The sequence below is a fragment of the Acomys russatus genome, chromosome 6 (genome assembly GCF_903995435.1).
Source record: "Acomys russatus chromosome 6, mAcoRus1.1, whole genome shotgun sequence".
Taxonomy (NCBI): Eukaryota; Metazoa; Chordata; class Mammalia; order Rodentia; family Muridae; genus Acomys; species Acomys russatus.
The window spans coordinates 35,472,512-35,485,183 of NC_067142.1; the positions used below are offsets into that span (position 1 = coordinate 35,472,512).

At 52.3% G+C, this 12,672-nt stretch overlaps 1 protein-coding gene across 1 annotated transcript in view; it reads left to right on the plus strand.

Moving 5' to 3' along the window:
* Kif21b (kinesin family member 21B) overlaps window positions 1–12,672 on the plus strand; it is a 46,636-nt gene that overhangs the window by 22,344 nt on the left and 11,620 nt on the right. The window contains exons 10-26 of the mRNA XM_051147488.1: window positions 274–337; window positions 432–650; window positions 1,045–1,126; window positions 1,507–1,624; window positions 2,345–2,536; window positions 4,537–4,736; window positions 7,093–7,200; window positions 7,794–7,862; window positions 8,714–8,946; window positions 9,116–9,263; window positions 9,503–9,697; window positions 9,815–9,916; window positions 10,974–11,139; window positions 11,322–11,373; window positions 11,559–11,616; window positions 11,907–12,112; window positions 12,193–12,270. Of these exons, the coding sequence (XP_051003445.1) occupies window positions 274–337; window positions 432–650; window positions 1,045–1,126; window positions 1,507–1,624; window positions 2,345–2,536; window positions 4,537–4,736; window positions 7,093–7,200; window positions 7,794–7,862; window positions 8,714–8,946; window positions 9,116–9,263; window positions 9,503–9,697; window positions 9,815–9,916; window positions 10,974–11,139; window positions 11,322–11,373; window positions 11,559–11,616; window positions 11,907–12,112; window positions 12,193–12,270 (2,290 nt within the window). The remainder of the gene's footprint in view (window positions 1–273; window positions 338–431; window positions 651–1,044; window positions 1,127–1,506; window positions 1,625–2,344; window positions 2,537–4,536; window positions 4,737–7,092; window positions 7,201–7,793; window positions 7,863–8,713; window positions 8,947–9,115; window positions 9,264–9,502; window positions 9,698–9,814; window positions 9,917–10,973; window positions 11,140–11,321; window positions 11,374–11,558; window positions 11,617–11,906; window positions 12,113–12,192; window positions 12,271–12,672) is intronic.

Genomic DNA, 12,672 nt, shown 5'->3' on the forward strand with positions numbered 1-12,672 from the left:
AGAGCCGTGGCCCCAGTCCGTGTTGCTGTCACATTTTTAAAATTATTTATTTATTTATTATGTATACAGTGCTCTGCCTGCTTGTACCCCTGCAGGCCAGAAGAGAGCATCAGATAAAATTGTAGATGGTTATGAACCATCATGTGGTTGCTGGGAATTGAACTCAGGACCTCTGCAAGAGCAGACAGTGCTTTTAACCTCTGAGTCATCTCTCCAGCCCTGTCACGTTTTTTTGTTGTTCTTTTTTTGTACCTGTCTGTCTTCTCCGTCCAGGTGATAGCAATGAGGCCATTGGTACTCTGCTCCAGAACTACATCCGGGAGATTGAGGAGCTGCGGTAAGCCTTGTTACAAGTGAGAAGTCAGGATAGCTTTGGCCATGCCCATTTTACGTGCCTCACCTGACCCCGCCCACTCACTTTGTCCACACAGAACCAAGCTCCTGGAGAGTGAGGCCATGAATGAGTCCCTCCGCAGAAGCCTCTCGAGGGCTTCAGCTCGGAATCCCTACTCCCTGGGAGCATCTCCCGCAGGTCCAGCCTTCGGGGGCAGCCCGGGCAGCACCATGGAAGATGCTTCTGAAGTGATCCGCAGGGCCAAACAGGACCTGGAGCGGCTGAAAAAGAAAGAGGTCAGGCAGCGGAGAAAGAGGTGAGTGCAGTGTCACCACCTCCCGGCTATAGCCAGAACATTCCAAGGTGGATACCCTCCAACACCCATCATCTGGGAAGACTACCCCCCCCAACCCCCATGTTCAGGGAGGACTGCCCCTGGGCCATCACCAGTAATGTCTGGGAATTTCTCAAGTATTTACTCAATCTGGAGGAAAGATACTTATCCTACCTTCTCTTGTGTGCTTTTCGGGCAAGGTTAATCCCAGGAGATAGAGCAGGAGTCGGGGTGGGGTGGGGTAGGGTGGGGTGGGGTACAGGGTGGATGCTGGAGAAGAATCGCTGGTTCTCAACAAAATAGGAACCTAGTCCTACCACCACTGCCACCCTGTAGTGTTGGTCCCTAATCTGGCTCATTTTCATTCCATGAGCAGCCCAGACAAAGAAGCCTTCAAGAAGCGGGCAAAACTCCAACAGGAAAACAGTGAGGAGACTGATGAAAATGAGGCTGAGGAGGTGAGGACCTCCCCTGGCCTTCCTCACCTTGGGTTCACCAGCATGTCCCTGTTGGGGTAGAGACCCCATCAATGTTATAGGGGGGATGGGAAGCAGGAGTTGCTTTTTAATTGGTCCTTGAGTTTCTTGATAATGCTTACTTGTTACCATGGTGATCTCCATCCCTAGGGCCTTTGCCTCATCCTAAATGGATGCCAGTTAGACTGAGCATCTTCTACAAGGGCTGTGCCCAGGCTACTAGGAGTGGTCTTCCCAGAGGGGAGGGTACAGTTGGCCCCCACCCCTGCTGACACCCCTAAGGTCTTGCATATGGCCCCGTCTCTGCATCGGGGCTCCCATCTCACTAGGCAGGTACAGTCCTAATGGTGCTTTCTGCCTAGGAGGAGGAAGAGCGAGATGAGAGCGGCTGTGAGGAGGAGGAAGGGCGTGAGGATGAGGATGAAGACTCAGGCAGTGAAGAGAGCCTGGTAGACTCAGACTCCGACCCTGAGGAAAAGGGTACGTTGGCTAGGGCTGGCCAGATGAGTTGCTGTGGCCAGTCCCCATGGTGGGACTGTCGATCAGAACTGGGCTCCCAAGAAGCAATTCAAATGGATCTGGGTGGGGTCAGACTGCCTGTCTAGGCATGGCTGAGTCCTGTAGGAGAAGCCAACAAAAATAACAGTAATGACAAATGGTAGGAAGCTCTTAGCTCTCCTTATGCACCCACCACTGTGCTTAGTTTGACCCTTCACAAGGCTTGATGGACCCAGTGCTCACTATTACCTTATGCAAAGCCATTAGGTTCCCCTGAGTCAGCACTGACCATGTTCAGAGCGGTTCCCGGCCCACTTTGGGGGATTCGGAGACAGGTGTTGAATGACTTTGGCTGGTGCCAAGACCCTCTTCTCTGTGTGGAGACATCTGTCATCTCTGCCCTGTTGTCATCTCTCACCCACAGCCCTACAAGGTGTTCTGAGGCGCTTTACCCTCCTCCACCCGAGCAGGGTCCCATGCCAGCAGGCATGGTGATGGAGGTTTATAGACACGCTCCTGAGCCCCACTGTGCATTTCTGAGGCTGCTCATTAAAAGTATGGCCTCACCTGGCAGCACTCCGCCTACCTTCCTGGTCACTGCTGACCAAAGGATGCCCCCAGCCCTGCCCCCGAACCGGCCAGTCTGCTCCTTAGCCCCTGCACCTGGCATGGGGCTGAGTCTGGCTCTGTCTGGCCCCACAGAAGTGAACTTCCAGGCGGACCTGGCGGACCTGACCTGCGAGATTGAGATCAAACAGAAACTGATTGACGAGCTGGAAAACAGCCAGCGGCGGCTGCAGACGCTCAAGCACCAGTACGAGGAGAAGCTCATCCTGCTCCAGAACAAGATCCGGGACACACAGCTGGAGCGCGACCGTGTGCTGCAGAACCTCAGTGAGGCCTGCGCCATGGTGCATCTCTGTCTTGACCCCGTGTCCCGTCAAAAGACACCGTAGTTCTGATAACGCCTGACCTCCTGTGCAGGGACTTCTGAGGGACACGCTGTGGCCTTTGGCCTATAGTTAAAAAGTTCTTGTGTCTAACCCATTTTCTCTGCTACTTTTGCTTTCAAATGACATTTAGGGTGTGTGTATGTGTGTGTGTGCATGTGTGTATATGTGTGTGCGTGTGTGTGTGTGTGCGTGTGTGTGTGTGTGTGTGTGTGTGTGTATGCACTCATGTGACATAGATCTCATGTAGAGGTCGGAGGACAACTTGCAGAAGAATTCTGTTCTCTCCACCATCTGGGTGCCAGGGATTGAGTGTTGATCGTCAGGTTTGGCAGCGAGTGCCTTTATCTGATGAGCCGTCTTGACAGCTCCCCCAGCCCTTTTATGAGACAGAGACAGAGTCTTGCTGTGTAGCCTGGGCTGGCCTCAAACTCGTGCCAGTCTTTCTGCCCCAGCCTCCCTAGTGGATAGACAGGGGTGCCACTATGCCTCTCTCTCTCTCTCTCTCTCTCTCTCTCTCTCTCTCTCTCTCTCTCTCTTTCTCTCTCTCTCTGTGTGTGTGTGTGTCTGTCTCCCCCCCTTCATCTTATAGATTAAAATCTTTAATCTTTATCCTTTGTCTCCCTGGGTAAGTGACTAAGATATCCGCTTCCCACTATATTCAGTTTCTAAGACTTCTCAAAATGTGCCTCCTCCTCCTGCTCTGTAGCCTACTCAGCCAGTGATTCATTTCCTCATCCACTTACTCAGCAAATGTTAGCTGAGTGTCTTTTAGAGAGCAGGTGTTATTCCAGGGACTAGAGTTGTTTTTAGTGTATAAAGTCCCTCTCTTGGAGTGCACACTCTCGGGGCGAGGTGGCAGAATGAAGTACGCAGAATTGCTAGTAGGGATGGAACCCCTAAGTTGATTTTTTGTTTTTGTTTTTTGTTTTGTTTTTTAATACAGCAAGGAAAGGAAATAGGAAGCCTAGGGTGGGGGCAGACTGGGGAGGGCACTGAAGGCTATATAGACAAGGTGACTTTGGAGTAAGGCTTGAAAGAGGTGGTGCATCACAAGAGCAGAACTAGCAATGGAAAGAACATTCCAGACAGAGGGAATGAAAGCTGTTAAGGCCCTGAGGCAACCACGTGCCCAGCACCTTGGGTGGAACAACATCTAGACTAGTCACAGAAGGGTCATGTCTCTCAGGGAATGGTGTGTGCCTGCTGTTGTGATATGCTGCCTTTTTGTTGTTGTTGTTGTTGTTTTTGAGACAGGGTTTCTCTGTGTAGCCTTGACTGTCCTGGACTCGCTTTGTAGACCAGGCTGGCCTTGAACTCACAGAGATCTGCCTGCCTCTCCCTCCCAAGTGCTGGGATTAAAGGTGTGCACCACCACTGCCACCCTGCTTGAAATCATTTTTAAAACATCGTTTTTGCTATTGTATGGGAGGATGAATGTGGAAGCTAGACCACTTAGGGGGCAGATTGCATGGGTGGTAAGCTGTGGTCAGGGTCAGGTACCCAAGATGATGTGTAGACAGGAGCCATCGAGGATACAGGAGCCGTGTCTCAGGATGGGAGCCTCTGGACCGGAGGTGGAGTAAGAGGTTCAAGTCAGCTTGGTCTCGGACCTGCTCAGTGGGGATGTCTGTTCGCAGTTCAGGTGGGAAGCGTCTGGGTGAGGGGCCAGCGTATGCCTTCTGCTGCACACATCTGGCACCACCTTTCCAGAAAAACCAAAGTCTCAGTCTGAAAACACGATTGAGCGATTGAATGTGCGAGCAGGAAAGGACCTAGGGCAGCGGCTGAACCCACATCCTCATTGTTCAAGTGAAGAAGTAGGCTCAGGTGTGGGGTCAGCTGTAAAATCAGAACCCAGCACCTGTCCTCCCAGTGAGCCCGCATTGAGTGGGGGCCATGTGGCACGTGCCTCTCTCTGACACGGCTTTTTGCTGTTCTCAGGCACTATGGAGTGCTACACGGAAGAGAAGGCCAACAAGATAAAGGCAGATTATGAGAAGAGGCTGCGGGAGATGAACCGGGACCTACAGAAGCTACAGGCTGCTCAAAAGGAACATGCCAGGCTGCTCAAGAACCAGTCCCGCTACGAAAGAGAGCTGAAGAAGCTGCAGGCAGAGGTAGCTGAGATGAAAAAGGCCAAGGTAGGCAAAGGGTATGTGGAGTGCGGACTAGGGGCCTATGCTGTGTCTTAGAACCCATATTCTGAGTAAATACTATCACTGCCATCAAGTGTGCATCTTCCACTGATCACACAGTATCCCCCTGTCCCAGCCATGCACATCTGCCTAGTAACCTTATCCTGGTACTGGGTTCATTGCAGGTACCATGCTCAATGCTGCCCCCTGTGTTGAGAAGCTGTACTACACAAGGAAGCCTTGAAGCCTCGTTTGGTAGAGCCCTTGCCTCTAATCATAGTTATAATTATACATATAATCATGGCCAGCTCTTAGCTAGGCATATTACATGATTGGTTACATAGGAAAGGAGAGTGCCATTCCTGTTGTGTTCCTGGAGATTTGAGGGTAGGAGAAGGCAATTCCTGCTGCTAGGACGTATTACTGGGATGCAAATTCTGCCTTTGGTGTGTGTTCCTGGTGGCTATGGGCTTTTCTACCTTGCCATAACCCACAGGGCACAGTCTGCAAAATCTGAGCGCTCACTCTCCCCCCCCCCCTCGATCTCTCGTTTTTCGAGACAGGGTTTCTCTGTGTAGCCTTGGCTGTCCTGGACTCATTTTGTAGACCAGGCTGGCCTCTAACTCACAGCGATCTGCCTGCCTCTGCCTCCTGAGTGCTGGGATTAAAGGTGTGCGCCACCGCGCCTGGCCAGGATCTGCTCTCTTGATGTCAGTGGCTCGGGTCTGAAACTTTTGGTATCTGGTTTCTGTAGAACCTTGCTCTGTGTATATACTCCATCACCTTTGGACCTTCCGGCCACGGTCCTTAGCGTCTGGTATCTCCCAGCTCTCCACAGCCCTGGCCTAATCTCTGGGCTAGCCCCCTAACAAAGCCTGGCAAAGGTGGTAGCCCCAGCAAGCTGAGTCCCTTGGGGATGGAAAAGGAGCCATTAGTAACTATGTCTTTACTGTTGTCCATTGATGCTAACCATTGAACACAGGAAAGAGGCACAGGAAATGGAACTGTACCTGGGCAGGCTCTGTCCCCAAGCAGGTCCAGGGCCTCCATCCACTGATGAAGAAGTCCCCTACTTGCTGTGATCAGTCCAGCATGGCCCCAGAGAGCCCCATTTTCACTTTCTACTTCAGTGCCTCCACTCTGTAAGACATGATGCCATTGACAGTAACCAGACATGGGATTCAAACACCCACAGAATCCCCTGGGCCCCTGGAACCCTTTGGTAATGCAAAGAGAGGGCCCAGCTGTCTGTAATTCACTGTGACCCCCGGGGCTTCTACAGGTACTACTGAGGCAACCTTGACACACTTGCCTTTGTTTGTCCCCTATTGTCCATCTGTCTATGCACCGCCCCCCAACTTCTTCCTGGTGCCTCTTGTGAGTAGTCCTGACCTCTCCTTAGCCAGCCCCTCATCTCAAGGGGCTATGACAGTGGAAAACCTCACAAGGGAACACTCTCATGGGGTTCTGAAACTTGGAAAAAGAGCCAAAATCCCAAGACGTGGTCCAAAAGGCCGAGGAATCTATAGCTGTGCATGCTGTTCCCCTTAGACTCGGAGGCCCTTCTTCTAGGGCCAAGTCTGTCTACTGGACAGCACTCTTGTGAAGAACCTGGGGTTATCCCAGGGGTGCCCTAGCAGGGCTAGAAAGAGGATCCGCTAAACTGCAAACAGAGTCTGTGTCATGCGGATCTTAACAGGATGAGGGCCACAGCTTCAGGGTCCCCTGGCAGGGCAATGGTGTCTCAGTACTGAGGCCCATTTCAGCCTCAGTCCTGTGCCTAGAGTGCACTCACTCACCGCCCCGGAAGGATGGATGCAGCGACAGGTGCAGGTTAAACAGATGGGCCTGGAGCTGGGCGTGAGATGACCCGGGCTCCGAGTCTCAGAACTGCAGAGCATTTCTAGCCATTCTAGCTGCAGCATTGCTGCCAGCCATTCCCAGCTCTGAGACTGCTAGTCATTTTGTCTCAAAGTCTCATTCTTTTTTTTTTTTTAATTTTTATTTTTTATAAATTAGAAGAGATGTCTTTCTCATAAGAGCGTCATAAGGACAGAGCCTGCCATGCATTGTGTCACTGTCACTATGAGATTGGCCCTGGAACCTCAGCCAGGCTAAGGATGGTGGCTTTTAGTAGGCCTGGGGTAGACTTTAAGTGGTAAGGCCACTTCTTTAACAACTTGTCAAGGTATGGTAGCTCCTGAGGATGAGTGGGAAGGAAACTGTATCTTTCCGACCTCCAAAGTCAGTGCTGCCTAGAAGGCTGCACCCTCGACCTGTGTCCTCACAACCAGCCTGAGAAGAGGCACATGGGCCGCTCCTGCCCAGCCCTCCTCACTGCCAGTTGCCTCTGCCATCCCAGGTGGCCCTCATGAAGCAGATGCGTGAGGAACAGCAGCGGCGACGCCTGGTGGAGACCAAGAGGAACAGGGAGATTGCCCAGCTCAAGAAGGAGCAACGGAGGCAGGAGGTGAGAGCCCTGTGGAGCTTCCAGGCCTTCCCCCATCACCTACCCCCCTTCCTCCAGTTCCTCCTGTTCCAAGTGACTACAGCCATGCTTGGAGCAGAGTGCAGCCTATTAGAAAGGCAGAGCCATGGAAATAACTTGCATCCAGAGAAGGGCATGAATTTGGCCAAGGTCACTAGGAAAACCAAACACATGGAACTTCAGGCCCAGGAATAGCCTAGGAAAACTGAGCATCATAGACCTGGTTTGTGTTCATGATAGAAGAGAAGAGAAGGCCAAGAGGATGTCCTTGTGGGTACCATCTTACTTACAGTTTGACTGGGTGAGACTTACCCCACACAAGAAAATCTTGGGCTTTTGGCTTCAGAGCTGCCCAGCCTGTCCCCAGTCCTGTCTGGACAGAAAGTGGTGATGCACACCTTTACTCCAGGCACTCAGGAGGCAGAGGCAGGTGGATCTCTGAGCTCAAAGCCAACCTGGTCTACAGAGTGAGTTCCAGGACAGCCAGGGATATACAGAGAAACCCTGTCTTTAACCTCCACCTCCAAAAAAGAGTGTTCGTGGTGGCTGGATGTGGCCCAACACCTTTCTTTCAGTTTCAGATACGGGCCCTGGAGTCTCAGAAACGCCAGCAGGAAATGGTCCTGAGGAGGAAAACCCAGGAGGTGAGTGCTCTCAGCGGGCAGGCTGGATGTAGGGCTTGCCCTGGCTCCAAGTTGCTCTGGAGAAAGGGGAGGGGGTGGGGGGAACAATAGCAGCCCATGCCACTTGTGGCCTGGCCCTCTTTTCATTCAGTAAGCACAGCTGTGCCAATTTTTGTAGCAGCCTGTGAGAAATGACTTCTCAAACAGGGAGCCCAGCCTAAAAGGCAGAATAATAATCCTATCTTTAGTGCCTAGCTAGTTATTTTTTAAAAAAGAGCAAAATCGAGCCAAAAAAAAAAAAAAAAAAAAAAAAGAGCAAAATCGAGCAAAAAAAAAAAAAAAGAGCAAAAAGGGCTAGAGAGGTGGCCCAGTCAGTAAATTACCCCCTACATAAACATGAAGACCTGTGTTTGAAGCCCCAGAACCCACATTAAAAACTAGGGCATGGGAGAGACAGGTGGATCCCAGAGCTTGCCGGCAGCCAGTCTTAACTAATTGGTGGGCTCTAGGGTAATTGAAAGACAGAATGTCAAGGGGAAAGTAGTAGAGCACAGTGCTTGATGTTCACCTCTGACCTCCACACACTTGGGAACACGTGTACATGCATAGCCAGATGCATACATGCATACACACCCATAAAATACGTGAGAGGGGGGTCAGGGGGGAGAGACATGGACAGAGACAGAGAGTCATGTTTATTTTACATTGTAGACTTCTTAGCCCTTGACAGCCCTAAGCTCAGGCCTGCACAGATCTGCCTCTATTCTCCCCCACCACCCTCAAGCCACGTTTTCCTGACTCTCTGGGCTTTCTTGCTCACTGGGTCCCCCTCTTCTCATCCTCACTTCCCCTCCACCCCGACCCCCACCCAGGTTTCTGCACTGAGACGCTTGGCAAAGCCCATGTCTGAGCGAGTGGCCGGGCGTGTAGGATTGAAACCCCCCAATTTGGATTCTGGGGCTGAGGTGTCTGCCAGCACCACCTCGTCGGAGGCTGAATCGGGAGCTCGCTCTGTCTCCAGCATAGTGCGTCAGTGGAACCGAAAAATCAACCACTTCCTGGGGGACCATCCTGCAGCCACTGTCAATGGCACTCGCCCAGCCAGGTGAGCAGTATGAGTGGTGTGGGTGGGCAGGACCAGAGTGAGGGAGGTGTGAAGGTTAAGGAAGCTTCTCTGCTGCCTGGGCTGTCTGAGTCAGGCTCCGTGAGGGAGCTCAGTAGAACTGCAGAGGTTCAGAGTAGTCACCCAGAGCCCCTTTGCCTCTGCCTCCCAGGAAGAAGTTCCAAAAGAAAGGAGCCAGCCAAAGCTTCAGTAAGGCAGCAAGACTCAAATGGCAGTCCCTGGAACGGAGGATCATCGACATCGTCATGCAGAGGATGACCATTGTCAACCTGGAGGCTGATATGGAGCGCCTCATAAAGGTGCGACCTCCCTGCCCATCTCTCCCACCCAGCTCTCCACATGTCCAGTCACTGCCCACATCTCTGGCTCCTCCCTCTTTCCCCTATCTCCAACCCTCCGCTCCGCATGCGTGTTCTGACCTCTGGCCGATCCCGCACAGGTGGGTGGCTTGGTGTAGATGCTGTGGGCCTGTGCCTGAGATGCTTCCTCCATCACTCTCCTCCTAACCCAATTCCTGTCCCCACCCCACCCCCACCAGAAAAGGGAGGAGCTCTTCCTCCTACAGGAGACACTGCGGAGAAAGCGGGAGCGCCTGCAGGCTGAGAGCCCAGAGGAGGAGAAGGGACTGCAGGAGCTGTCTGAGGAGATCGAAGTGTTGGCAGCCAATATCGACTACATCAATGACAGCATCACTGACTGCCAAGCTACCATCGTGCAGCTGGAAGAAACCAAGGTGCCCACAGGACCCAGCCTGCCTGGCTGGGGGGGGGGGGGGGTAGCAATGAGCGGGCTTTCGCAGCCCTGTGTGATTGGGTTTCTGTTTTTTTTTTTTTTTTTCGGTCTCCTAAAGGAGGAGCTGGACTCAACGGACACGTCGGTGGTCATTAGCTCCTGCTCTCTGGCTGAAGCCCGCCTCTTGCTGGACAACTTCCTCAAAGCATCCATTGACAAGGTGAGCTGGCAGCTCCCCTGGGACAGGGCACGTATCACATACCCTTGGAGGGTGAAGCCCATGGGTTTGGCTCCTTCCCTCCTGCGTCATTCACAGGCTGGGACAAGCTACTGAACCTGCAAGCCTCAGGTTCTGTGGCTATAAAACCAGACCGTTGACAATACAGGGCCTGTAGCTGGTTGTGTGGAATGCTGCACGTTAAGGGGCTTGGTGTACTACAGAGCTTCAATTAAAGGAGGACCAGGCCCAGGCCCATCCACAGCAGGACTAGGCTTGGGTCTGTTGGTGGTAGAGGGAGAAGTGTGTGTCCATCAGGGATTGGGGAGCAGGAACAACGTTACATTCCACCCCACTCCACCCCTTACCTACTAGAACACCTGGAGTCTTTGGGCCCCCTCCTTAATCAGTGGCCGAAGAATATGTTTCCTTCTGTCCTGGAGTCTGATCTCTGGGATAGACACCAGCCAGTGTACATATAATTAACTGGAAAGAGGTTGGGAGGCCACCCTGCCCGACTCTTAGCTAGACCCCAAGTGGCTTCTCAGTGTCGCTTTGTGTCTTAGGGGACTGTATTAGTGTGTGATGGTTGCCATGGCAAAATGTTGCAGACTGGGCGGCTGATGCAACAGGGATTTACCAAGTCTAAGATCCAGGCATCAGCAGTGTGTTTTTTTTTCTGAATCCTCTCTCCATGGTAGTGTCCTTCCCATGTCTTCAAATGCTCTTCCCTCTATGTGGCTTGTCATGATCTATTATTATAAGGACATCAGTCATATTGTATTAGGGGCCATCCTTATGGCCTCATGTCACCCTGATTCCCACTCTAAAGGACCTGTCTCCTAGTAGAGTCACATTTTGAGGTAACATGGATTGGGATTTCTACATATGAATGAGGGATCATAACATGGGTTGGGGCTTCTGCATATGAGTGAAGAGTCGCAAGTCCACCCATAACAGAGCATACGCTAAGTCACTAATATGTGTATAGGAGTCTATGGGCTACAGCATCAACTGCAGGCCAGGAAGGGTAAACCCAAGCCTTGCTCTTTGCCTCCAGGGACTACAGGTAGCACAGAAGGAAGCCCAGATTCGACTGCTGGAAGGACGCCTAAAGCAAACAGACATGACAGGCGCTGCCCAGAACCACCTGCTCCTGGATGCTTTGCGTGAGAAGGCTGAGGCACACCCTGAGCTGCAGGCCCTCATCTACAATGTGCAGCATGGTATGCCTAGGTGTGGGGAAGGCCCTCTGGGCTCCCAAAGCTCCCCTGCCTCAGGCTCCTCTCAGAAGCCTTGGTCTGATCCTAGTGGGTGAGATGCTAGAGACTGGCTGTGTCCCCTTTCCCCATACTCTGATAGGAACTCTCAACCTCCTTCTTCCTTCTTTCTTCACTCCCTCTCTCAGAGAATGGCTATGCGAGCACAGATGAGGAAGTTTCAGAGTTCTCTGAGGGGAGGTGAGTTTTCAAGTAGGGAGTCAGTGGCTGCCTCACAGCATGTGCCTGAGGGGTGGAGGAGGGGTTGCCACAGGGCCCCAGGGCTGAGCTTGGGTTTGCAGGCTCTTTGGGGACTCATCTGTCTAAGTTCTAGAGAGATCCAGTTTAATTATCAGGGTCCTAAGTATTCTTGCCTTCCTCCTCAGCTTTTCGCAGCCATTTACCATGAAAGGTTCCACTAGCCATGATGACTTCAAGTTCAAGGTAAGCTCTGCTGGAAAGCGGGCTTAGCAGGGCCAGCCTCTCACAGCCTGATCCCTATAACTGTAGTTCTCCCCCCCTTGCCCATCCCAAATGGAGTTGCCAAGAAGGATCTTGCCTGGAATCCGGGGGTGGTGGGAACTGGAATTTGCTATGTAGACCAGGCTTTCTTTTTTGCTTGAATCTCAGGCTCCTGTGGGCCTAGGGTTGCACGTCTGTGTCATTAGGCCCAACTCTCACTTTCCATTTATGGTCAGTCCATCGGTTGGGCAGATTGGTTCTTTGTTTCCTAGGGTGAGCCCAGGCTATCTGCACAAATGAAGGCTGTGTCTGCGGAGTGTCTGGGACCCCCACTGGATAGCTCCACCAAAAACATCACCAAGTCCCTGGCCTCCCTCGTTGAGATCAAAGAGGATGGAGTGGGCTTCTCTATCCGGGACCCCTACTACCGCGACAAGGTCTCGCGCACCGTCAGCCTGCCCACCCGGGGCAGCACTTTGTAAGGAGTGGGATCCAGGTGCATGGGGCTAAGAGGGGCAGAAAGTTAGGTCTCAGATTCACTGGACCCTTCTTTTCTAGCCCTCGGCAGTCTCGAGGTGGCACAGACACATCCCCTCTCACCCGAAGGAAGTCTTATGACCGGGGACAGCCCATGAGGTAAGAACGTCTTTTAGAGTCTGCTCCGGAGTTACTGCCAGCCCAGGCCACACGTGCATGAATGGCTGTGAGATTCCTCTCTGTGGACCATCATACACACTTGCAAATATGGCCTAGTTGGCCTCAATCATTCAGCTTTGCCATGAGCCCTCGCCTACGCCATCTCCACGAGGCTCCTGAAAGCATATAGCTAAGCCATGAGCTGAAAACTCCCAACATTGCACTTCACCTAGATGGCTGGCAGCAGCTTTGACTGGTGTTGTCCTAATGTGCCTTGGCCCTTTTTGTGACTTCAAATCCTTGGTAGTTTCCACTCTTTCAAAGGCTTCCTCCTATGAAGGGAGATGGAACTATCATGTAGACATCTCCTGCTAGTCAGACACACAGGGACCCAGCTCTGTA